The 24,924-nt window shown below is 47.6% G+C and overlaps 3 protein-coding genes across 4 annotated transcripts in view; 2 read left to right on the forward strand and 1 right to left on the reverse strand.

Moving 5' to 3' along the window:
- The window catches only part of PPP1R26 (protein phosphatase 1 regulatory subunit 26), a 36,050-nt gene extending 32,654 nt beyond the window's left edge, over window positions 1–3,396 (forward strand). The window contains exon 5 of the mRNA XM_077284784.1: window positions 3,094–3,396. The gene's annotated coding sequence lies outside the window, so the exon portion shown is untranslated. The remainder of the gene's footprint in view (window positions 1–3,093) is intronic.
- Window positions 3,397–11,932: 8,536 nt separating this feature from the next.
- On the reverse strand, window positions 11,933–17,852 carry PIERCE1 (piercer of microtubule wall 1). Its single transcript, XM_077284788.1, has 3 exons — window positions 17,655–17,852; window positions 13,212–13,290; window positions 11,933–12,289 (listed from the first exon to the last, which is right to left on the reverse strand). Exons 1-3 carry the CDS (start codon window positions 17,828–17,830, stop codon window positions 12,101–12,103), a joined length of 444 nt encoding a protein of 147 aa, XP_077140903.1. The 5' UTR covers window positions 17,831–17,852; the 3' UTR covers window positions 11,933–12,100.
- A 2,326-nt stretch (window positions 17,853–20,178) lies between these two features.
- Window positions 20,179–23,234, forward strand: MRPS2 (mitochondrial ribosomal protein S2). 2 transcript variants are annotated; one of them, XM_077284785.1, is made up of 4 exons: window positions 20,179–20,488; window positions 21,205–21,330; window positions 21,431–21,560; window positions 22,605–23,234. In XM_077284785.1, the coding sequence occupies exons 1-4, from the start codon at window positions 20,452–20,454 to the stop codon at window positions 23,146–23,148; spliced, it is 837 nt and encodes a 278-aa protein (XP_077140900.1). In that variant the 5' UTR covers window positions 20,179–20,451; the 3' UTR covers window positions 23,149–23,234. The 2 variants fall into 2 exon arrangements, with proteins under 2 accessions (XP_077140900.1, XP_077140901.1); XM_077284786.1 differs by lacking the exon at window positions 20,179–20,488 and adding an exon at window positions 20,548–20,599.
- Window positions 23,235–24,924: the final 1,690 nt, after the last annotated feature.

Raw genomic sequence — 24,924 nt, forward strand, 5'->3', positions numbered from 1 at the left:
GATCCGTCACGCATTGAGAATTGGCATCCCATAGCACTTCTCATTGTGGACAGGAAGGTTTTGGCTAAGATACTTTGCAACAGGCTGGTGAATTTTGCACCGCGGCTCCTTTCGGAGGCCCATCACTGTTGCATTCCTGGCCGTAGCACTTTCAGTGCTGTTCTGGGTGTCCGAGAGGCCGTGGATCAAGGCAGGGCGGGCCTTTGGAAGGGGTTCTTGCTGACCCTGGATCAGGCAAAAGCCTTTGATCGGGTCGACCACGAGTACCTCTGGTCCACTCTTTTGAGGTATGGTCTGCCTGGAGGGTTTGTGGACTGGCTTAAGACCTTGTACGCAGGGGCTGAGACTTTCCCTCTGGTAAACGGCTGGATTGGACAACCTTTCGGGGTAGGATCTGGTGTCCGCCAGGGCTGCCCTCTTAGCCCTTTGCTTTACGCATTTACGATCGATCCCTTCCTCAGAAGGGTCGATTGTGGACCGTTGACGGGGGTGAGGATGGGCGGGGTGGCGCCGGAGGCTATTCTGAGGGTAGTGGCCTACGCGGATGACGTCACCGTCTTTGTTTCTTCGCAAGAGGAGGCGATGCTGATGATGTCAGGAATGGAGAGCTACTCGGAGGCATCCGGGTCCAAGGTCAACCAGGACAAGTGTGAGAGTCTCTGGCTGGGAGGCAGGGATCCCGTGTTTGATCTTCCGGAGACCCTCCCCGAACCCCAAGAACATGCCAAAGTCCTAGGCATCGAATTTGGCCAGGGAGATTACCCCACGAAAAACTGGGAAGGCAGAATCAAAGGTGTCGCCCAAAAAGTGGACCAATGGAAGGGTTGGTCTTTGACCCTGAGGGAAAGGGTTGACCTGTGCAAAGCTTTCCTGCTCCCCTTGTTAATCTACCTGTGCAGCGTCTGTGTCTTACCAGACTGGACACGGGTCTACAGTCTGTTCTTCCAGATGTTGTGGGGGAATAGACTAAACCTAGTCAAACGGGAGGTCACTTACCGCACGAGGAGACTAGGGGGGTTGAATATGGTGAACCCCGTGGTGTTCCTAGTGAACACCTTTTTGAAAGGTAACGTGGCCAACCTCTGGAAAGAGAGGGCTCCTCCATGGGTATTCTCCTGCAAGGGATGGTTTCAGCCTTTCTTCCAGGAATGGGAGACAGGGGGAAGCTTGAAGGATCTCCGCACACCACACGGGCATCTCCCGGCTTATGTTACCCCGGTTCTGAAAATGATGCGCCGGTGGGGTCTGGGAATGTGGGAAGTGAGGTCCCTCCCGAGGAAACTCCTCGACATGCGGGTCTTGCTTTCGCATTTTCAGAAACCATTGGTCCTCAAGGACTGCCCAAGTCGGGATCTAGAGGTTGGGTTAAGTTTGTTAAATTCTAGCAGGATCCCCAAGAAGTATTGGGACTTGACTTGGCGCTGCTTCCAAGGTAAGTTGTATGTGAAGGACAATTTAAAGTACAGGAGCTCCGAGGACAGGAATTGTCCCCGTGAGGCTTGTGCTACCATGCTGGAAAGCATGGAGCACTTCCTGCTTCATGGTCCTTTTAATACAGAGGTGTACAACAGGGTGGGCGCTTCCATTGGTTGGCCGCGGCTGGCCACTCTGTCCTATGCCGAGTGGGCCTATGGAGCGTTCAGAGACCTCGGGAGAAGGGACCGAGCCACTTTATTCTTAGTCAGCGCAGTGGTCAGGTACTTCACGTAGAACGCACGAGTCTTAGTTTCAACGCAGAGTAAAATCCTCCGTGTAGATGAAGTTTGTAGCAGCATCCTAGGTGCCCTGGTGAAGGTGCGTTCTCTGGAGTGCGAAGGACTGGGAGCCCGGAGGGCGGCCCATCTCTGGAGGGGTTTCTCCTTCGGGGTGCCTTAGTCTGTTAGCGCTCCTACATTCTGGTGGTGGGCTGATGTCTTTACACCCTAGATTTTTGTTTTGTATTTCTGTTCCTTGAATAGAAGGTTTGCAGGCATCGAACTTGAGCCTTGGGTGGTGAGTATGTAGGTTGTGTTCTGTGATGTTGGTTTATGTATATATTGTATATAGTGTATTGTATATAGTGTGTATAATAGAGGGTCTTAGATAGGTTGGGTGGGGGGATTGGGGGGTTCAACGGCGGTGATAAGAGACTGATCTGGCCTGGCCCAGGCCCCGCCTGGGGAAAAACTTTGGGGCCTGATCCTAGCTCGGATAATTCCTGAACTTTGTGGCCAGAGCTGGATCAGGGGTGGCGGGATAGTTAGTGTAGGTGTGTGTTTATAAATATATTAAAAAATAATACAAAAAATAAAATAAATAAATACATTTAAAAAAAAAAAAATAATAATAATAATAATTTTGTACAGTGTATTGTATTTAGGTTTGTTGTAGGGTGTATGTGGTGGTGCAAGCGGGTGGCTGTAAGGTAAGGCAGTGGGACCAGTAGGGTTTTGTTGTGTTTGCGGCGTTGTATAAATCTGTATATAATGTGTTTATAGTGTATATATTGTTTATAATATTGTATATAGGAAGGTGTGAATGTAGTTGGGGTTGTATATAGTAGTATGAATGAAGCTGGGCCGGTGGTCTTGTATGATTTTATACTATTTACTATTTATAATTTTTACAGGGGTATTAATGTAAGTTATGAGTATTTTGTTTGTTGTCTTTTGTTTTTGCTTTCTTTATTTAATTGGAATTTTTCTTTCTTGTCCCTGATTAGTAGGTTTCTTTTTTGTCGTTTGTTGCCGTCTGATTGGAGCTTTGTTCTTATGTTTTGTTCTGTTGTGTTTTATTTGTAATGTATCATAGTTAGTGTCATGTGAAAGTATTTTTATTTAATAAAAGACCTACAATCTATTACTCCCTGTTATCAGCCATTACTGGGGAGAGGCGACTGTAGGACAGTTGAGTACACCTCTTCCCTCCCAAGTAATGGCTGATAACAGGGAGTAATAGATTGTACTCACCTGTCCTACAGTCTCCTCTCCGCTTCCTGAAATGGCTGACAACAATGAGCAGTAGAGAGAGGATGCTAGTGTACTGATACCCTGATTGTTCTCACATTTTGTTGTTTTGACTTTCCCTCATTTTTGCTCTTTTTTTTTTTAATAGGGAATTTCTGCTGCTGATTAGCGGGGGAATGTGCGGCACCCCAGTGTTCTCCGCCTTCCCCCGGAGTCGGTCAATCACAGTTGCCACTGATCCTCCATGTAATTGTTTGGTTCCCCCATAGTAATAGGGAGCAGTTCCACTAATAATGCAGTGCAAGGAATGGACATTTAAGCATTTCCCCCAATATATTCTGAAAAAAACACTGTTACACTTCTATAAAGTGATTGCCTACAGTTAACGGGGTATTCTCATCTCCAAGATCTTATTTAAATATGTAGCAGGTGTAATAGTAATAATATTAGAAAATACCTCCAATTAGAAATGTAGTATAGTTCTTCTGATTTGCAATGCCACTTACCTCATGTGCAGGCATTGCAATAGCTTAGGTATCCATGGTTACAACCACTAACAGCTAACTAACTGTCCCTTTATGTGTGGTTGTAACCATGGATACCTGCTACTGCAATGCCCTGCATATGAGGTTAGCAGCATAATGAATCAGAAGAACTATACTACATTTCTAATTTAAGGTACTTGGCAATATTATTACACCTACTACATATGGGGATAGGATCTTGCAGATAGGAATACCCCTTTAAGTTTAATGATGTGGATAATTGATGTACAGACCTCTAGGGGGCATATAATGGGGTGAGCTGTGATACATTGTGCATTAGAAGATTACTGTTGCATTGTATTATTGTAAGATGTCAGAAACCAACCAATCAGACGGAAGGATTTCACACAAGGGCTGCTGATTGGCTGCTGTGTTAGTGTTGTTTATGTTCCTCATTAATTGTTATTGTGTCAGGTCACACCAGTATCATAGATGGGGCCACAGCTGCTGAGGATGAGGGGCCCCAGAGACTGACACCAGTGTGAATAGGAGGGAACTCTCATTTGTTCATGTTGCTTTTGTTTTTTTCTGTATTGTCCAGTTAAGGCCGGTGTCACATGTCCAAGTCTGCAATGTCCGGTCCGGACCTGAACGAAACATCCCCTTATACACCTCTGGGACATTGTGTACTTGGATTGTGAATACCGGATGTGTGACACTGGTTTAAAGGGACTCTCGGCACAGAACGACTGTTCAAGTCCAGCCACTTGGTGCTCCATGGTGCGGTCAAACAACTAAAGGTTTATTCTCATCTCCAAGATCCTATCCCAATATGTAGTAGGTGTAATAATAATATTAGCAAATAACTCCAAATAAAAATGTAGTATAGTTTTTCTGATTAGCTATGTCGCTTACCTCAAGTACAGGCATTGCAGGACCTTTGGTATCCATGGTTACAACCACTGATATAATGACAGTAAACTAGTTCCTAGTGGATTCCTAATGTCCTGCAATGCCTGCCCATGAGGAAAGAGACGTAGCGAATAAGAAGAACTGTACTACATTTCTAATTTGAGGGATTTGCTAACATTATTATTATTACACCTATTACATATTGGGATAGGATCTTGCAGATGGGAATACCCCTTAAAGTACATTTTCCCACCTTCTCTTGTTCCATCTATCTCCGCCGTTCTCTGACTTTATGAAGCCAGAGCTGTCAATCAAAGAAGAGGGAGGGGGTGTGGATAGATGGAAAACAAGCGGGTGTAAGGTGTACCTAATTGTCTGGCCGCACCGTGATGTACCGAGCGCCTGTACTTGGCTTGAACAGTCATTCTGTGCTGACAGTGAGCGCTTTGCTGGCGTCCTCGTAATAATTGTGAGGCCATTTAATAGTTGGACTAAATGTCATTCCTTAAAGGGGTTGTCCACCTTTGAGAAGAGAACAGTTTTTTTCTTACTTAAATGCATGAAATTGGGTCTAAAAATAATTTTTGCATTTGCGCTTCATTAAACATTTTGCCCTTTTTGCCTCCAGCAGCCGTGGTATTGCACTGTTTATTGCTGATTGCATAATGAGGTAATGGGGTCAGCTACATTATCTTTATTTATCAGACATTGGCGACATGATTAGTGGCACTGACCATTGTACAGGTATGACAGGTTCTCCGCACAGTCCATACTGGCTGCTGGTGGAGGAGCATGTGACCAGACACGCCCATCAGCCTCCTCAAACAGAAAACCTCACATGAGAATGCTGCCTTTCTATTGGAGGAGACTGATGGGCGTGTCTGGTCACATGCTCCTCCACCAGCAGCCAGTATGGACTGTGCAGTCTGTGTGGCGAACCTGTCATACCTGTACAATGGTCAGTGCCGCTAATCATGTCGCCAACACATCTGATAAATAAAGATAATATAGCTGACCCCATTACCTGATTCTGCAGTCAGCAACAAACATCATAATGCCGCAGCTATAGAAGGCAAACATTTTTAATGACACCAAATTATAAAAATGATTTTTAGCCACAATTACATGCACTTAAGTAAGAAAAAAAAATTGTTCCCAAAGGTGGACAACCCAAGTAACGAATCTTTGAATGTTATTGCTAAGGGTATTGGGGACCATGGATGCTCCACTATACGAGTGCTGCACCCAGAGAACCATACATTGTCTTCAAGGACATCTCAATTGTGTTATATTTCCAGTTCAGAATAAAATGTTTGTAAAGTTTTTGTTTAGTTTAGAAACGTCTTATTTGTTATTACAATTCCATACAAAGAGCCAACGTATTCTATAGCAATGTACACAGCAAATGTAGCTCCCATTACACCCTGCCAGAATAATGACAAAATGTGGAAAAAAAGAACAATGGTGTATCCCCTGCTACATCCGGCACCCCTCTGTATCCTGCTCCTCACTATCACTGATCACTCTGTCCTCCCCGCTATCCCTGATCACTCTGTCCTCCCCGCTATCCCTGATCACTCTGTCCTCCCCGCTATCCCTAATCACTCTGTCCTCCCCGCTATCCCTGATCACTCTGTCCTCCCCACTATCCCTGATCACTCTGTCCTCCCTACTATCCCTGAACACTCTGTCCTCCCCACTATCCCTGATCACTCTGTCCTCCCCACTATCCCTGATCACTCTGTCCTCCCCGCTATCCCTGATCACTCTGTCCCCCCTGCTATCCCTGATCACTCTGTCCTCCCCACTATACCTGATCACTCTGTCCTCCCTACTATCCCTGATCACTCTGTCCTCCCCGCTATTTCTGATCACTCTGTCCTCCCTGCTATCCCTGATCACTCTGTCCTCCCCGCTATCCCTGATCACTCTGTCCTCCCCGCTATCCCTGATCACTCTGTCCTCCCTACTATCCCTGATCACTCTGTCCTCCCCACTATCTCTGATCACTCTGTCCTCCCCACTATCCCTGATTACTCTGTCTTCTCCCTATCCCTGATCACTCTGTCCTCCCCACTATCCCTGATCACTCTGTCCTCCCCGCTATCCCTGATCACTCTGTCCTCCCCGCTATCCCTGATCACTCTGTCCCCCCTGCTATCCCTGATCACTCTGTCCTCCCCTGCTATACCTGATCACTCTGTCCTCCCTACTATCCCTGATCACTCTGTCCTTCCCGCTATTCCTGATCACTCTGTCCTCCCCGCTATCCCTGATCACTCTGTCCCCCCTGCTATCCCTGATCACTCTGTCCTCCCCTGCTATACCTGATCACTCTGTCCTCCCTACTATCCCTGATCACTCTGTCCTTCCCGCTATTCCTGATCACTCTGTCCTCCCTGCTATCCCTGATCACTCTGTCCTCCCCGCTATCCCTGATCACTCTGTCCTCCCTACTATCCCTGATCACTCTGTCCTCCCCACTATCTCTGATCACTCTGTCCTCCCCACTATCCCTGATTACTCTGTCTTCCCCCTATCCCTGATCACTCTGTCCTCCTCACTATCCCTGATCACTCTGTCCTCCCCGCTATCCCTGATCACTGTCCTTCTTACTATCCCTGATCACTCTGTCCTCCCCGCTATCTCTGATCACTCTGTCCTCCCCGCTATCCCTGATCACTCTCTCCTCCCCACTATCCCTGATCACTCTGTCCTCCCCACTATCCCTGATCACTCTGTCATCCTTACTATCCCTGATCTCTCTGTCCTCCCTACTATCCCTGATCACTCTGTCCTCCTTACTATCCCTGATCACTTTGTCCTCCTTACTATCCCTGATCACCCTGTCCTTCCCGCTATCCCTGATCACTCTGTCCTCCCCGCTATCCCTGATCACTCTGTCCTCCTTACTATCCCTGATCATTCTGTCCTCCCCACTATCCCTGATTACTCTGTCTTCTCCCTATCCCTGATCACTCTGTCCTCCCCACTATCCCTGATCACTCTGTCCTCCCCGCTATCCCTGATTACTCTGTCTTCTCCCTATCCCTGATCACTCTGTCCTCCCCACTATCCCTGATCACTCTGTCCTCCCCGCTATCCCTGATCACTCTGTCTCCCCGCTATCCCTGATCACTCTGTCCCCCCTGCTATCCCTGATCACTCTGTCCTCCCCACTATCCCTGATCACTCTGTCCTCCCTACTATCCCTGATCACTCTGTCCTCCCCACTATCCCTGATCACTCTGTCCTCCCCACTATCCCTGATCACTCTGTCCTCCCCGCTATCCCTGATCACTCTGTCCCCCCTGCTATCCCTGATCACTCTGTCCTCCCCACTATACCTGATCACTCTGTCCTCCCTACTATCCCTGATCACTCTGTCCTCCCCGCTATTCCTGATCACTCTGTCCTCCCTGCTATCCCTGATCACTCTGTCCTCCCCGCTATCCCTGATCACTCTGTCCTCCCTACTATCCCTGATCACTCTGTCCTCCCCACTATCTCTGATCACTCTGTCCTCCCCACTATCCCTGATTACTCTGTCTTCCCCCTATCCCTGATCACTCTGTCCTCCTCACTATCCCTGATCACTCTGTCCTCCCCGCTATCCCTGATCACTGTCCTTCTTACTATCCCTGATCACTCTGTCCTCCCCGCTATCTCTGATCACTCTGTCCTCCCCGCTATCCCTGATCACTCTCTCCTCCCCACTATCCCTGATCACTCTGTCCTCCCCACTATCCCTGATCACTCTGTCATCCTTACTATCCCTGATCTCTCTGTCCTCCCTACTATCCCTGATCACTCTGTCCTCCTTACTATCCCTGATCACTTTGTCCTCCTTACTATCCCTGATCACCCTGTCCTTCCCGCTATCCCTGATCACTCTGTCCTCCCCGCTATCCCTGATCACTCTGTCCTCCTTACTATCCCTGATCATTCTGTCCTCCCCGCTATCCCCGATCTCTCTGTCCTCCCTACTATCCGTGATCATCCTCCTTACTATCCCTGATCGCTCTGTCCTCCCTGCTATCCCTGATCACTCTGTCCTCCCCGCTATCCCTGATCACTCTGTCGTCCCCACTATCCCTGATCACTCTGTCCTCATTACTATCCATGATCACTCTGTCCTCCTTACTATCCCTGATCACTCTGTCCTCTCTGCTATCCCTGATCACTCTGTCCTCCCTCCTATCCCTGATCACTCTGTTCTCCCTACTATCCCTGATCACTCTGTCCTCCTTACTATCCCTGATCATTCTGTCCTCCCTACTATCCCTAATCACTCTGTCCTCCCTACTATCCCTGATCACTCTGTCCTCCCCGCTATCCCTGATCACTGTCCTCCCCGCTATCCCTGATCACTCTGTCCTCCTTACTATCCCTGATCACTCTGTCCTCCTTACTATCCCTGATCACTCTGTCCTCCCTACTATCCCTAATGACTCTGTCCTCCCTACTATCCCTGATCACTCTGTCCTCTTCGCTATCCCTAATCACTCTGTCCTCCTTACTATCCCTGATCACTCTGTCCTCCCCTCTATCCCTGATCACTCTGTCCTCCCCGCTATCCCTGATCGCTCTGTCCTCCCCGCTATCCCTGATCACTCTGTCCTCCTTACTATCCCTGATCACTCTGTCCTCCTTACTATCCCTGATCACTCTGTCCTCCCTACTATCCCTGATCACTCTGTCCTCTTCACTATCCCTAATCACTCTGTCCTCCTTACTATCCCTGATCACTCTGTCCTCCCCGCTATCCCTGATCACTCTGTCCTCCCCACTATCCCTGATCACTCTGTCCTCCTTACTATCCCTGATCACTCTGTCCTCCCTACTATCCCTGATCACTCTGTCCTCCCCGCTATCCCTAATCACTCTGTCCTCCTTACTATCCCTGATCACTCTGTCCTCCCTACTATCCCTAATCACTCTGTCCTCCCTACTATCCCTGATCACTCTGTCCTCCCCACTATCCCTAATCACTGTCCTCCTTACTGTCCCTGATCACTCTGTCCTCCCTACTATCCCTGATCACTCTCTGTTCTCCCCGCTATCTGTGATCATTCTGTCCTCCCCGCTATCCCTGATCACTCTGTCCTCCTTACTATCCCTGATCACTCTGTCCTCCCTGCTATCCCTAATCACTCTGTCCTCCCTACTATCCCTGATCACTCTGTCCTCCCTGCTATCCCTAATCACTCTGTCCTCCTTACTATCCCTGATCACTCTGTCCTCCCTGCTATCCCTAATCACTCTGTCCTCCCTACTATCCCTGATCACTCTGTTCTCCCCGCTATCCCTAATCACTCTGTCCTCCTTACTATCCCTGATCACTCTGTCCTCCCTACTATCCCTAATCACTCTGTCCTCCCTACTATCCCTGATCACTCTGTTCTCCCCGCTATCCCTGATCACTCTGTCCTCCCCGCTATCCCTGATCACTCTGTCCTCCTTACTATCCCTGAACACTCTGTCCTCCTCTCTATCCCTGATCGCTCTTTCCTTCCCGCTATCCCTGATCGCTCTGTCCTCCCCGCTATCCCTGATCACTCGGTCCTCCCCGCTATCCCTGATCACTCTTTCCTCCCTACTATCCCTGATCACTCTGTCCTCCCCGCTATCCTTGATCACTCTGTCCTCCCCGCTATCCCTGATCGTTCTCTCTTGCGCCTCATTATTGCTACTAGCACTGTTTTGCTCCTCTCCATCGCTAATTACTCTCTTGCTCCCCACTATTGCTGATCTCTCACTCTTGCTCTTCACTTTCCCTGATAGCTCTCGCTTCCTCGTCATTATTGCTGATCGCTGTCTTTTGCTCCCTATTATTATTGATTGCTCTCTCTTGCTCCCCACTATGACTGATCGCTCTCTCTTACTCCCCACTATAGTTGATCGCTCTCTTTGGCTCCCCACTATTGCTGATTACCTTCTCTTGCTCCTCACTATCGCTGATTAGTCTCTTAGGCCGGTCACACTAGTGTAGAATACGGATGGGTACTATGTGAGAAAATATCGCATAGCACTCTGACCACTGTTAATCTGTGGGGTAGCTCCCAGCACCATTTTTTTTCTTGGGCGTATTCAGCTTGCGAGTGAAATCACAGCATGCTGCCATTGTACGCGTATATCACCCGAGTCTCACCAATGCAAGTCTATGGGTGCGAGAGAAAAATCGAACACCACACGGACCATCCGTGTGACTTGCAAGAAATACAAACACATTTTCTTCATTTCAGCCCATTGAGCCATTAAATTCAATGAGGAAAAGCAGTGAGAAATGTAAAGCCATACGCATGTCATACTGATACATAGGTGTGAGAAAATCGCATTGCAAACGGGTTACACACGGATGACCATACCGAGAACACTCGTGCGACTCTCGGCCAAGAGACTCAGACCGATTTTTCATACATTAAGTGTGACTCTGGCCTTATTCCCATTATCGCTGATGACTTTTCCCCACTATGACTGATCACTCTCTCTTGCTCTCCACTAGTACTGATTGCTCTCTTTTGTTCCCCATCACTGCTGATCGCTGTCTTTTACTCCCCATTATCTCTTTTTGCTCACCTCACTATGCCCGATTGCTCTCCCCTATTGCTGATTTCTCTTTTGCTCCCCACTATTGTCGGTCACTGTTTTGGTCCACACTATTCCTGATCATTTTATTTTGTTCAACACTATCACCAATTGCCCTCTTGCTCACCACTATTGCTGATTTCTCTCTTTTGCACCCCACTATTCTTTTGCTCCCCACTATTGCTGATCGCTCTCACTTGCTTCCCTGTATTGCTGATCGCTCTTTCGATCCCCACTATCCCTTTTTGCTCTTCCCACCATGCCTGATCACTCTTTCTTGCTCCCCACTATCCTTGATCGCTCTCTTGTTCTTCACTATTGCCAGTTTTTCTCCCCGCTATTACTGATGGCTCTGTTTTACTCCCCACTACACTGATTGCTCTTTTACACTTCACTATTACTGGTCGCTTTCTTCTGCTCCCCACTATTGCAAATTGCTCTCTTTCTGCTCAACACTAGTACTAATCACTCTCTAGTTCTACACTACTGCTAATCGCTCTCTTGCTCCCCATTATTACTGATCGCTCTCTCATTTGCTTTCCACTATCCCCGATTGATCTCTTTTGTTCCCCACTATCCCTGATCACTCTCTTTTGCTCCCCACTATCACTGATTGCTCTCCTTTGTTCCTCACTATCCCTGATAACTATCTCTTTTGCTACCCTTTATTACTGATCATTTTCTTTTGCTCCTCACAATTGCTGATCACTCTTTCACTTGCTCCCCACTATTGCTGATCATTCTATTTTGCTCCCCGCTATTGCTGATTGTTGTGTTTTTCTCTCCACTATTACTGATCACTTTCTTTCGCTTCCCATTATTGCTGATCCCTCTCTCGCTCCTTACTATCCCTCATCGCTCTCTTGCTCCACACGATTGTTGATTGTTCTCTTTTGCTCCCCACTATCCCTGATTGTTCTCTTTTGTTCACCACTATCACGCTCTAGTTCCCAACTATTGGTGATCGCTGTCACTTACTCCTCAATATCACTGAATGCAATCTTTTGTTTCCCAGGATTGCTGATTTGCATTTATACTTTTTATTAAGTTTTATGGGTGAGAGAAGTTTTTTGGTTATTTTATTTCCAGACATGAATGCAAGGTGTAGATGTTGGGGGTAGTCATCCAGCTCGTAGTTTATACAGCCTCAGTCTTGTCTGTAGTCGTTGATCAGGCGCTGTAGGACGGGCCACTCATGTTATAGCTCCTGTGGAAATTTAGCCGGTCGTCGGCAGTGATGAGATTGTCCGGACCAGTCACAAAGCTCTTCTCAATGTACGTGTTAAATCCGTGGTTCCGGAACATTCCACACTTGGTTGCAACTTCTGAAAACTTATCTGATACTCCATTAAATGTGGTCTGGAAATAGACAAAATGCTATTAGTAACGTGCACTCACTCATTGCATAGGAGTTAGTGATGAGCGAGTGTACTCGTTGCTCGGGTTTTCTCGAGCATGCTTGGGTGGTCTCCAAATATTTGTAAGTGCTCGGAGATTGTTTTCGTTGCCTCATCTGCATGATTTACAGCTGATAGACAGCTTGAATACATGTGGGGATTCCCTAGCAACCAGGCAACCCCCACATGTACTCCGACTGCCTATCAGCTGTAAATCATGCAGCTGGGTCAAAAAAAACTAAATCTCCGAGCAGTTACAAATACTCAGAGACCCCCCCGAGCATGCTCGGGAAAACCCAAGCAACGAGTACACTCGCTCATCACTAGTAGGAATCCCATGTAGCAGAGTGGAGGATGGACATCCCGCAGAAAAGAGCCCCAAACCCAGAACAAGGTCCCTCAACCTACAACTTTGCAGCTGTTGCAAAACTACACCTCCCATGATGCCCTATCAGCCACAGGTGGGGCTGATGCTTTATTCAGGCACAATAGGTGGAGAAATGGCATCTCATCTGGTTAATCCCCATATATGTGCCCTATTAGACATTATGGCTGTCACAGAGGGAGGGTCTCAGCTTAAGACTAGAGTTGAGCAAATTTTTCAAAAATTCGGTTCCGATTATGATTGGCGGTGAATATTGTTTTTGCAATATTTGCTGAATGTCATTGGAGTGAATGGGAGTAGAAATGACCGAACATGTTCGGTACCGATCATCGAATATAGAATTCAGCACAAATAGGGTACAGATATGGCAAATTCAGATTTGACGACAGATTCTGAACATATTCGCTCAACTCTACGTAAGACCCCTTTTCATTAGCCTCTCCCTCCGGCTCTGTAAAGACTATAAAGAAGCAGACGGCAGCGGATTCCAGTGTCTCACCGGCATCTCGTGGACGGTCGGCGGTTTATTCCCATACGTCTGGTTTGTTGTCCTGTACAGCGGATTCCCCGGTTTTGATCTGAAAAAAATAAGTAAAACTTAAGTGATCTTCACCAAACCAAAAATGTGGGGTACATGTCTGCTAGGAAAGCCTCTCCTAACATCGCCCTGCCGGATCTGTGCAGACTGCGGTCGAGCGTCCAGCAAGGCTGCCGTCACACTAGCAGTATTTGGTCAGTATTTTACCTCAGTATTTGTAAGCCAAAACCAGGAGTGGGTGATAAATGCAGAAGTGGAGCATATGTTTCTGTACTTTTCCTCTAAGGCCGGGGACACACGCAACGTATAAAAAAAGGTCCGTTTTTCACGGACGAGAATCGCACAAATGTTTCCAAAACAGTGATCCATGTGCAGTGCGAGGATGCGATTTCCTCGCATCAAATGATCCTTTTGACATCCGTGTGACATCTGTATGGCATCCGTATGCCGAGATTTTCTCGCAGGCTTGCAAAACCGACATCTAATGGATTTATGTGCTCAAATGTTCGTTAAAACATATATACAGTATATATATATATATATGTCGCGGTGAAGCGCCCTCTGCTGGATGAACTCATATGAACTCGAGCGTGGGAACTTTTCCAAGGCTCCAGTTCATGAGTTCATCCAGCAGAGGGCGCCTCACCGCGACTCAATGTAAGTACAGATCACCCTGCTTTCCTTTCAGCACCCGGGGTTTACAGGCACGAGCAGTGCTTTAGCACAGCTCCTGCCTGTAAAATGATTTAACCCCTTCAGATGGATTTACTTCGTGGGACGTGACAGATCAACAGAAGGTATGTATATTGTTGGTTTATTATTTTGCAGAGCGAGGGTCTTCAGGTGGATTGAGAGAGCAATAAAATATTAAAACAACCTGTGTGTTTATTTCATTAAAATACTTTTTAATAATGTGTGTGTGTTTTTTTAACCCTTTCATACAATTGGATTAATAATGGATAGGTGACATAATTGACGCCTCTCCATTATTAACCTGGCTTAATGTCACCTTACAATAGCAAGGTGACATTAACCCTTCATTACCCCATATCCCACCGCTACACGGGAGTGGGAAGAGAGCGGCCAAGTGCCAGAATAGGCGCATCTTCCAGATGTGCCTTTTCTGGGGTGGCTGGGGGCAGATGTTTGTAGCCAGGGGGGGCCAACAACCATGGACCCTCTCTAGGCTATTAATATCTGCCCTCAGTCACTGGCTTTACCACTCTGGCGGAGAAAATTGCGCGGGAGCCCACGCCAACTTTTTCCGCCATTTAACCCTTTATTTCAGCAGCTACAGCGCTGAAATTTTGCACATACACACTACTAACAGTAGTGTGGAATATGCAAAAAAAAAGGGATATGAGATGGTTTACTGTATGTAATCATGTCTCATATCCTGTCGGGTTTGTGCAGGAGAAGTGAAAAGCCGGCAATTGAATTACCGACTTTTCTCTAACACCGGTGCGTATTTCTCACAATGCACACGCATGGTCCGTGTGTAATCCGATTTTTTCTCGCACCCATAGACTTGCATTGGCGAGTCTCGGCCGAGATACGCTGACAATCGCAGCACGCTGCGATTTCACTCGGATCCTGAATACGGCGGAGAAAATATCGGAAGATGGGAGCTGCACCATAGATTAACATTGGGACGAGCGCAATGCGATTTTTTATCGCATTGCACTCGTCTGTATTACGGTCTAGTGTGACCCCGGCCTAATTGTTCCACTCCTGGTTTTGGCTTACAAATACTGATGTAAAATACTGACCAAATACTGATAGTGTGACGGCAGCCTTAGGCCGGCGTCACACTCAGCGTAAGACAATACGGTCCGTTTTTTACGGCCGTAACACAGCCGTAATACGGAGAAATGTTCCCAAAATAGTGATCCGTAGGCAGGGTGTGTCAGCGTATTTTGCGCATGGCATCCTCCGTATGTAATCCGTATGGCATCCGTACTGCGATATTTTCTCGCAGGCTTGCAAAACCGACATCTAATGGATTTATGTGCTCAAATGTTCCTTAAAACATATATACAGTATGTATATATATATATATATATGTCATTGAGACACATATATATATTCTGTATTTAGATTTAATTCAGCGCGATATCTGTGAAAAGCCGGTAATTCAATTGCCGGCTTTTCATTTCTCCTTCCCAAACCCGACAGGATATGAGACATGGTTTACATACAGTAAACCATCTCATATCCCTTTTTTTTTGCATATTCCACACTACTAATGTTAGTAGTGTGTATGTGCAAAATTTGGCCGCTGTAGCTGCTAAAATAAAGGGTTAAATGGCGGAAAAAATTGGCGTGGGCTCCCGTGCAATTTTATCCGCCAGAGTGGTAAAGCCAGTGACTGACGGCAGATATTAATAGTTTAGAGAGGGTCCACGGTTATTGCCCCCCCCGTGGCTACAAACATCTGCCCCCAGCCACCCCAGAAAAGGCACATCTGGAAGATGCGCCTATTCTGGCACTTGGCCGCTCTCTTCCCACTCCTGTGTAGCGGTGGGATATGGGGTAATGAAGGGTTAATGCCACCTTGCTATTGTAAGGTGACATTAAGCCAGATTAATAATGGAGAGGCGTCAATTATGACACCTATCCATTATTAATCCAATTGTTTGAAAGGGTTTAAAAAACACACACACACATGATTAAAAAGTATTTTAATGAACTAAACACACAGGTTGTTTTAGTATTTTATTGCTCTCTCAATCCACCTGAAGACCCTCGCTTGGCAAAATAATAAACCCACAATATACATACCATCCGAGGATCTGTCAGGTCCCACGATGTAAATCCTTCTGAAGGGGTTAAATCAATTTACAGGCAGGAGCTGTGCTAAAGCACTCGCTCGTGCCTGTAACCCCGGGGAATGAAAGGAAATCTGAGTGATCTGTACTTACATTGAGTTGCGGTGAGGCGCCCTCTGGTGGATGAACTCATATGAACTCGAGCGTTGGAACTTTTCCAAATGTTATGTATCTTGTGCGTTTATTATTTTGCCAAGCGAGGGTTTTCAGGTGGATTGAGAGAGCAATAAAATATTAAAACAACCTGTTTGTTTATTTCATTAAAATACTTTTTAATAACGTGTGTGTGTTTTTTAACCCTTTCATACAATTGGATTAATAATGGATAGGTGACATAATTGACGCCTCTCCATTATTAATCTGGCTTAATGTCACCTTACAATAGCAAGGTGGCATTAACCCTTCATTACCCCATATCCCACCGCTACACGGGAGTGGGAAGAGAGTGGCCAAGTGCCAGAATAGGCACATCTTCCAGATGTGCCTTTTCTGGGGTGGCTGGGGGCAGATGTTTTTAGCCACGGGGGGGGCCAATAACCATGGACCCTCTCTAGGCTATTAATATCTGCCCTCAGTCACTGGCTTTACCTTTCTGGCGGAGAAAATTGCGCAGGAGCCCACGCCAATTTTTTCCGCCATTTAACCCTTTATTTTAGCAGCTACAGCGGCCAAATTTTGCACATACACACTACTAACATTAGTAGTGTGGAATATGCAAAAAAAAAAGGGGATATGAGATGGTTTACTGTATGTAAACCATGTCTCATATCCTGTCGGGTTTGGGAAGGAGAAATGAAAAGCCGGCAATTGAATTACCGACTTTTCACTAACAGCGCTGCGTATTTCTCGCAAGTCACACTGCTGGTCCGTGTGGAATCCGTATTTTTCTCGCCCCCATAGACTTTCATTGGCGATTTTTTTGCGCAATACGCTGACAAACGCAGCATGCTGCGATTTTGTACGGCCGTAGAAAGCCGTATAATACTGAACCGTAATATACGGCTGATAGGAGCAGCCCCATTGAGAATAATTGTGCCGTTTGGCGAATTTTACGGACGTATTTTCTGTGCTCTTACGTCCGTAAAACTCGCTAGTGTGACGCCGGCCTTAGCATGTACACCAGGGAACGCCCAACAGGGCTTCATGAAAAAAAAACTTATATTTCACCTCTGGGTGCGGTGGCTTGAATCTATAGGAAAGTGATGCTGATCTTCCTACGTAGAGATCCACCACAAAAAGACATTATAGCAGGGCATCACAATGGCGGTATGTTGGGGGCGGCATGGAGTAACACATACATTCATTACAGATCTGATTTAAATCATTAATTGCAGGGGATAAATTGCTGATCGCTGGGGTCCGATGGCTGGGAGCAGCAATCCACTATGGGATGGAGGGAGTCGAGCGCTGCGCTTTCTGCACCCCGTTCCTGGAGTCCCAGAGACCCCTGTTCTTTGGACCTTAGCGGTCGGACCCTCAGCAATCAGCCACTTATCCCCTGTCGCCTTTAGCTAAGCGCAGGCATGTCACTCAGTCACAACCTCAGGACTTGCATGTGTCCTAGTAGTGTATCTACCTGTATCCTCCTCTCCACGTGTCCGGATGATTAAACCTGGCTGGCAGGTCAGGCTGCACCCGGTAGTAGTCGCTGGTTTTTGGGCTTGTGGGCGCCTGGGGTTCTGCGGGGTCAGACATTGTGTCCTCCAACTGCACAGAAATCACTTGGGCCTGATGTTTTGGCTCCAGCGTCATGGAGATTGTTGCTAGGAAACCACCAAAAGGAAACACAGTATCTTTCAGGAATACAATGGAGGGAGTGGCCAGTATGGATCATGTGACCTGGGTGGTCACCTCACTGCACAGACCCACCGGACCAGGGCCGGACTGGGACTAAAATTCAGCCCTGGCATTTGAAGTCACACAGGTCCACTTGTCACATGGTGACTGTATAATATCTTTGTACACTTGTAGGCTACAAGAAGTGAGGGGAGTGTAACACGACTATATAACATATAATTACAGCTGTATCCAGCATTACAGCTCAGCCCCCATAGAATGTAATACAGCCAGCCCCCATAGACTATAATACAGCACAGCCCCCCATAGAATGTAATGCAGCACAGCCCCATACAATATAATGCAGCACAGCCCCATAGAATGTAATGCAGCACAGCCCCATAGAATGTAATGCAGCACAGCCCCATAGAATGTAATGCAGCACAGCCCCATAGAATGTAATGCAGCACAGCCCCATACAATATAATGCAGCACAGCCCCCATACAATATAATGCAGCAGAGGCCAATAGAATGGAATGCAGCACAGCCCCATAGAATATAATGCAGCACAGCCCCCATAGAATATAATGCAGCACAGGCCCATAGAATATAATGCAGCACAGGCCCATAGAATATAATGCAGCACAGGCCCATAGAATGGAATGCAGCACAGCCCCATAGAATATAATGCAGCACAGCCCCATAGAATATAATGCAGCAGAGGCCCATAGAATGGAATGCAGCCAGCCCCATAGAATATAATGCAGCAGAGGCCCATAGAATGGAATGCAGCCAGCCCCATAGTATGGAATGCAGCAGAGGCCCATAGAATGGAATGCAGCCAGCCCCATAGTATGGAATGCAGCAGAGGCCCATAGAATGGAATGCAGCCAGCCCCATAGTATGGAATGCAGCAGAGGCCCATAGAATGGAATGCAGCAGAGGCCCATAGAATGGAATGAAGCCAGCCCCATAGAATATAATGCAGCAGAGGCCCATAGAATGGAATGCAGCCAGCCCCATAGAATATAATGCAGCAGAGGCCCATAGAATGGAATGCAGCCAGCCCCATAGAATATAATGCAGCAGAGGCCCATAGAATGGAATGCAGCCAGCACCATAGTATGGAATGCAGCAGAGGCCCATAGAATGGAATGCAGCACAGCCCCATAGAATGGAATGCAGCCAGCCCCATAGAATGGAATGCAGCCAGCCCCATAGTATGGAATGCAGCAGAGAGCAGAGGCCCCCCCCCATAGCTCCACAATCCAGTCAGACTCATCACTCATTGATAAAAAAAAAACAAAAAACACTCTACTCACCTTTCCTCCTCTGGCTCTGGTCTCAGCAGTCGCAGTCTGCCCGCCCGGTCACACAGCAGGTGCGCGATGATATGACGTCATCGCGCACCCGCAGTGTCACCGGCAGGCAGAGCGGGGAATGATGGGAGAGGGGGCGTCAGCAGATGCTCTCTCCTCCATCATTGCATTCAACTGTAGTTGAATGCGGGGCCGGGAGTGCGCCGACAGCGGGGAGAGTGTGCCGACAGCGGCACACTCGAGCGGCCCACTACTGCCACCGGCCCTTCTGGCATTTGCCAGAACTGCCCGATGGCCAGTCCGGCCCTGCACCGGACCCTGTGCCCGCAGAGCCCCCTGTGTGCCCGCAGAGCCCCCCGTGTGCCCGCAGAGCCCCCTGTGTGCCCGCAGAGCCCCCCGTGTGCCCGGCCTCATCCGCAGCAGCGCTGTATACACGTCTGTGTGTATCATCCGCAGTAAGGGGTCGTCCTGCGCCATTCACTGCCGCTTCATGGTGCCAATGACCTGGGCTCTGCAGATTATACATGAGCACATTTCCAGATTGTTTTTTGGGTGCGGACTCGTTCAGATCAGACCCCAAATTCAATTTGCCCCCTACAAAATTGTTCCAATTGAAATTGCTGCGATAAACATTTATTATGTCCAGAGGCCAAGACATAGTAGGGAGGAATGGGTTAATAATAGGATCAGGCAGAGCGCAGTATAGCCCGCACAGCGCCAGGCTGGACACTAGTTTGCTGGATTTATGCAAATTAAATCGCTAAAAACACGGAATTCTGCCAAATCTGATATTTTTTAATAGCATTCATAACAAATATGATTTGCTCATCTCCATGACACCTGCTAATCATGTTGGTGGTGCCGCTCGCCCCCCGATGTGGCACCAGACCACCCCTTTACCTTACACGTCCCTGCTTCATGGTTGTATCTGATTCTGGAAAAGCTGGGTGACCACCAATATATATGAATGTCGGAGGATGGATCCAGGACAGTTAAGAAGGCTTAGACGCCAAGCCTCATGGGAAAAATAATGCAAATGAGCTTTCCTGCAAGGAGACGTAATCTGCATAATTATGCCATTCAGAACTTGGGGAAAGCTGAGTGCAACAGGTTCCGTGCTGAGGAGAACGCTGCAGTCTTCCAGTGCCCAGAACCACACGGCACTTCCCAGCTCTCCCACCAGGTGGCGATACGGAGCAGTTACAGCTGGAGGAGGAGGCGCTCTGAGAGGAAGTGTCTGCGGCGGCGCACTGTGACCTTCCCCCGGCGCAGACAGCATGGCTTCCCCCGCTCTGGCCGCGCTCCTCCGGACTGGTGAGGTCACTGCTGCGGGACACAACTGACGTTGTCACCTTGTAGTTCTCCATGTAGGGCGCTGTCAAAATGAAATGTCCCCAGCACAATGTACAGTCAGAACCGTAGTGTGTACGCACGGGGACCGGCAGGACGGGGCTGCATGTGCACGGGGACCGGCAGGACGGGGCTGCATGTGCACGGGGACCGGCAGGACGGGGCTGCATGTGCACGGGGACCGGCAGGACGGGACTGCATGTGCACGGGGACCGGCAGGACGGGACTGCATGTGCACGGGGACCGGCAGGACGGGGCTGCATGTGCACGGGGACCGGCAGGACGGGGCTGCATGTGCACGGGGACCGGCAGGACGGGGCTGCATGTGCACGGGGACCGGCAGGACGGGGCTGCATGTGCACGGGGACCGGTTGGACACTGGTGTGTGCACGGGACCGATTGAGGGACCGACAGGACTGCAGTCCTCTCATTCAGGGACATATTCATACACATGGTACCTGGTTAGTCTCCTGATTTTGGCACTTCACGGTAAAATGACTTGTTATGGTCTCTAGGACCCCAAATAATCCCATACTTGAGGCGTCTTTACCCCCCTTATACCAAGGAGTGGACTGGAGTCTCCTTTTGAAGATTAGGAATCAGGTCCTGATGCCCTTGTACCTGAGAGCTGGTTTCGTGTGCAGCCCCTGGAAGCCTTTGATGCTTTTTTTGTGTTCCAGCCGCCCCGAGATTTTCCGGCCTCGTCCTCCCCGCAGCATCTTCATCGCGGCTCCTCTCGTCCGTCAGTCCAGACAGCAGAAGATTCGGAAGCACCCCATCCCCCGCAGTGGAGACCAATGTGAAGGGTCAGTGACAAGAAATCCCCCCATGACATATATAGTTGTACTTATTCCTTGTTAACCCTTTCTTTCCCTGTTCGCTCTTTACTTCCTCTTTCTTTTCTAGATTTCACGGACTGGCTGGTCTCCGAGCCTCTGAAGCACCCAGATTTTTTTAACGTGAAGGAATTGCTGTCGATACGGGCGCTGTTTGATGCTCGCGTTCACCTGGGACACAAGAAAGGATGTCGGCACAGGTGAAGGATGATGCATGAAAAACCTGCAAGGCCGGGTGCCCATGATCTGGAGCTAGCAGCGCTTTGGATGCAGTGCATGGTCGCTGCCTTTTATTGAACACAAGTGAATCCGTGCGGATTCACTGCACCCAATACTATGGGTGAAATTTCTGTTGCGGAGGTGGTCTAGAAAGACACGTCGCATGTCCGTTTCCGCAGGCATCTGTGGACGTGTGATGGACATGGGATTTCTGGAAATCCCATCCACTATGCTGTAAGATCTGGCCGCAGTGGGTTTGACACTGATTAAATATGCAGCGTCAAACCTGCAACAATTTCTGCTCGTGGGCACATACCGCAATGCTATATACTACCTGTGGCAGGTGTGGCGCCGTTGAGTCACTATGTTTTCCTTATATTTAACCCATTTGTTTTGGTCACAAATATGTAACGTTATCATAGAAATAAGATGTCTGGAGTAACACTGGGGCTAGACTGCGACTTTGGCAGTGACACGGGCTGGAGCCGATGCGTAATGCAAGTGAATGCAATCACATTGCATCCAGTGAACGAGTTGGTAAAATTTGGAAACAGTTGAATTTTTTGGGAATTGCTCCTTGCGCTACCATAGAGCGCCTTGTGATCCCATTCACCCACATTACACTGCGATATAGCAGTGGCACAGAGCAGTCCTTGGTCACACGGCCTGTGCCGTGACCAAAGTCGCCATGTTTCCCGAGCCTTTGTGATCCTTTCTTAAAGGGGAAGGATGTATTTATAGGACTATGAAACCATTTAGTGTAAAACTTCCAGTCCTACTCACACAGCTACTGGTCTGGTTACAAGACCACCTCCCATTACTCGGCAATGCCCGCACCTGTGTCAGCTGTCAGGAAGCTTCAGCTTTCAGTATGTCTACTTAGTGACAGTGTGCATACAGTATGAGGACTTGAGGCACCTGATATACAAAGACGTTGCAGAGCTGTTCATTGTCTGAAGCCCTCCAGATCCCGATGCAGGTTTTGGGGCATTTCTCATTTCTGCCGCTGTTTCCCTTTGCTCTAGGCTGATGGAGTCGTATATTTTTGGCTGTCGATTGGATCAAGACATCATCGATCTGAACCAGACACTGGAGCACCTTCAGTTGGCACTGAATTTCACCGCCCACGTCGCTTACCGCAACGGAATCATCTTGTTTATTTCTCGTAGTCGTCAGTTTGGTCACATAGTAGAGACGCTGGCAGAGGAGTGCGGGGAGTATGCCCATACCCGGTTCTGGAGGGGCGGCCTGCTCACCAACGCCCACATCCAGTACAGCCCCGGCGTCCGCCTTCCAGACCTCATCGTCTTCCTGGGGACTCTCACTACAGTGTTTGAGCAGCATGTTGCCATTCGGGACGCTGCCAAAATGAACATCCCAACGATGGGGATTGTGGACACCAACTGCAACCCCAGCCTGATCAGCTACCCTGTCCCTGGAAACGACGACAGCCCCTCTGCCATGGAGCTATACTGCCAGCTCTTTAAAATGACCATCACCAGAGCCAAAGCCAAGAGGAAGCAGATGGAGATTCTGTACGGACTGAGACATAAGATCGAGGACTCGTAACCCAACCTGAGGGGCCTGAGCCCCAGAAATGTTCATCTTTGTAGACAGTTCACTATAAATAATATAAATATAAAGTTCTTCTGTTATCTGGTCTCTTCATGTAGTCACATGATCACCAAACTTTATTATAGGGGCAGGGTTATACTTCTATTCTTGTACACAGGTGGCCGTATCATACTAGTTATATTTCTGTATATTGGGGCAGTATTATACTACGGTAGTTATATGCCTGTGCATAGGGGGCAGTATTATACTAGTTATATTGTTGTACATAAGATCAGTATTATACTAGTTCTTGTACATTGGGGGCCATATCATACTAGTTATATTCCTGTATATTGAGGCAGTATTATACTAGTTATATTCTTGTTCATAGGGGCAGTATTATAGTAGCTATATTATACATAGGGGCAGTATTATAGTAGTTCTATTCTTGTTTATAGGGGGCAGTATTATAGTAGTTATATTCATGTACATAGGGACAGTATTATAGTAGTTATATTCTTGTACTTAGGGGCAGTATTATAGTAGTTATATTCTTGTACATAGGGGGCAGTATTATAGTAGTTATATTCTTGTACATAGGGGGCAGTATTATAGTAGTTATATTCTTGTACAAAGGGGCAATTTCTTTTGTAAAGAAAAAAATATTACAGTACATTCTGGCCAGAAATGCTAAAAAAAAAAGCGAGAAATGTTATTGTAATATTTAAGTCCATGGCTCTGGAAAAGGGAAGAAAAAAAATTACCAACACAAATTGCTTTATAAAGGTGAATCAACATCAATCCATATGTTCATTCCTCCGTAATGTTTTGCTTTTCCCATTTTTCCTGATCTCTAGACATTTTATCCACTTCAGCTCTGACATGATCAGGTTCACTACTCTTGTATGATGGGAGGGAGGGTTCACTATTGAGGGACATTGTTTCTCATATGCCAGTGTTCCCCATCCCCAGTCTCAAGTCCTAATCATTCACTGTACCCATCCTCCAGTCTAAATTTATCATTCACTGTACCCCATCCCCAGTCTAAATTCATCATCATTCACTGTACCCCATACGTCACAATTTAATTTATTGTACCCTATCCCCCCAGTCTCAATTCTTCATTCACTGTACCCATCCCCAGTCTCAATTCATCATTATTCACTGTACCCCATCCCCAGTCTTAATTCATCATCATTCACTGTACTCCATCCCCCAGTCTTAATTCATCATCATTCACTGTAGCCCATCCCCCAGTCTCAATTCCAACTCATTTGCTCCCCCTGGCTTCCCACACATTTAATTCATAAAAAAAAAAAAAAATCATACTTGCAACTCAGACAATCCCCCTACAGGCGCAGCTCCACTTCTGCTGTCCTCTTACCGAGGGGGGGGGGGCACCCCTTTCCTTCTGCTCACAAGGCCCCATACAGCAGTAATGCCCTAATGGCGGCCCTTTTCCCATCTATCGACAGCCAAGCAATGAAAAAAAACAGTTGGGAGTCTCGCTGCATTGAGAAAACTCTGACTTACCAGCAAGGTGGTAGTTGTACAATCTCAGTGCAGGCTAGACACAAAAGAAAGTCCAGCATATCCTGTCATACACTAAAAAATTTGCGTCAGGTACGAAAACCCAAACTTCAACGGTCCGCCCATCCCTACTCACCGTCTCTCTGTACAAAGTCTTCAGCCAATCTACAAATTGTCCCTGACTACCATACTTTTGACAAAGTGTCCCACAGATAATTGTGATCAACTCTGTCAAAGGCTTTTTCTGGTCCAGACTGACAA

This window comes from Ranitomeya variabilis, chromosome 2 (assembly GCF_051348905.1).
Source record: "Ranitomeya variabilis isolate aRanVar5 chromosome 2, aRanVar5.hap1, whole genome shotgun sequence".
Taxonomy (NCBI): domain Eukaryota; kingdom Metazoa; phylum Chordata; class Amphibia; order Anura; family Dendrobatidae; genus Ranitomeya; species Ranitomeya variabilis.

Excerpts from the sequence above, each read along its gene's own strand:
- PIERCE1 (XM_077284788.1), bottom strand. The coding sequence starts at position 17,830 with ATGACGCTGGAGCCAAAACATCAGGCCCAAGTGATTTCTGTGCAGTTG. Across the intron at positions 13,291-17,654 it reads ACGTGGAGAGGAGGATACAG|ATCAAAACCGGGGAATCCGC; the intron begins GTAGATACACTA and ends TATTTTTTTCAG. Across the intron at positions 12,290-13,211 it reads CGACCGTCCACGAGATGCCG|ACCACATTTAATGGAGTATC; the intron begins GTGAGACACTGG and ends GTCTATTTCCAG.
- MRPS2 (XM_077284785.1), top strand. The coding sequence starts at position 20,452 with ATGGCTTCCCCCGCTCTGGCCGCGCTCCTCCGGACTG. Across the intron at positions 21,331-21,430 it reads AGTGGAGACCAATGTGAAGG|ATTTCACGGACTGGCTGGTC; the intron begins GTCAGTGACAAG and ends TTTCTTTTCTAG. Across the intron at positions 21,561-22,604 it reads AAGAAAGGATGTCGGCACAG|GCTGATGGAGTCGTATATTT; the intron begins GTGAAGGATGAT and ends CCTTTGCTCTAG.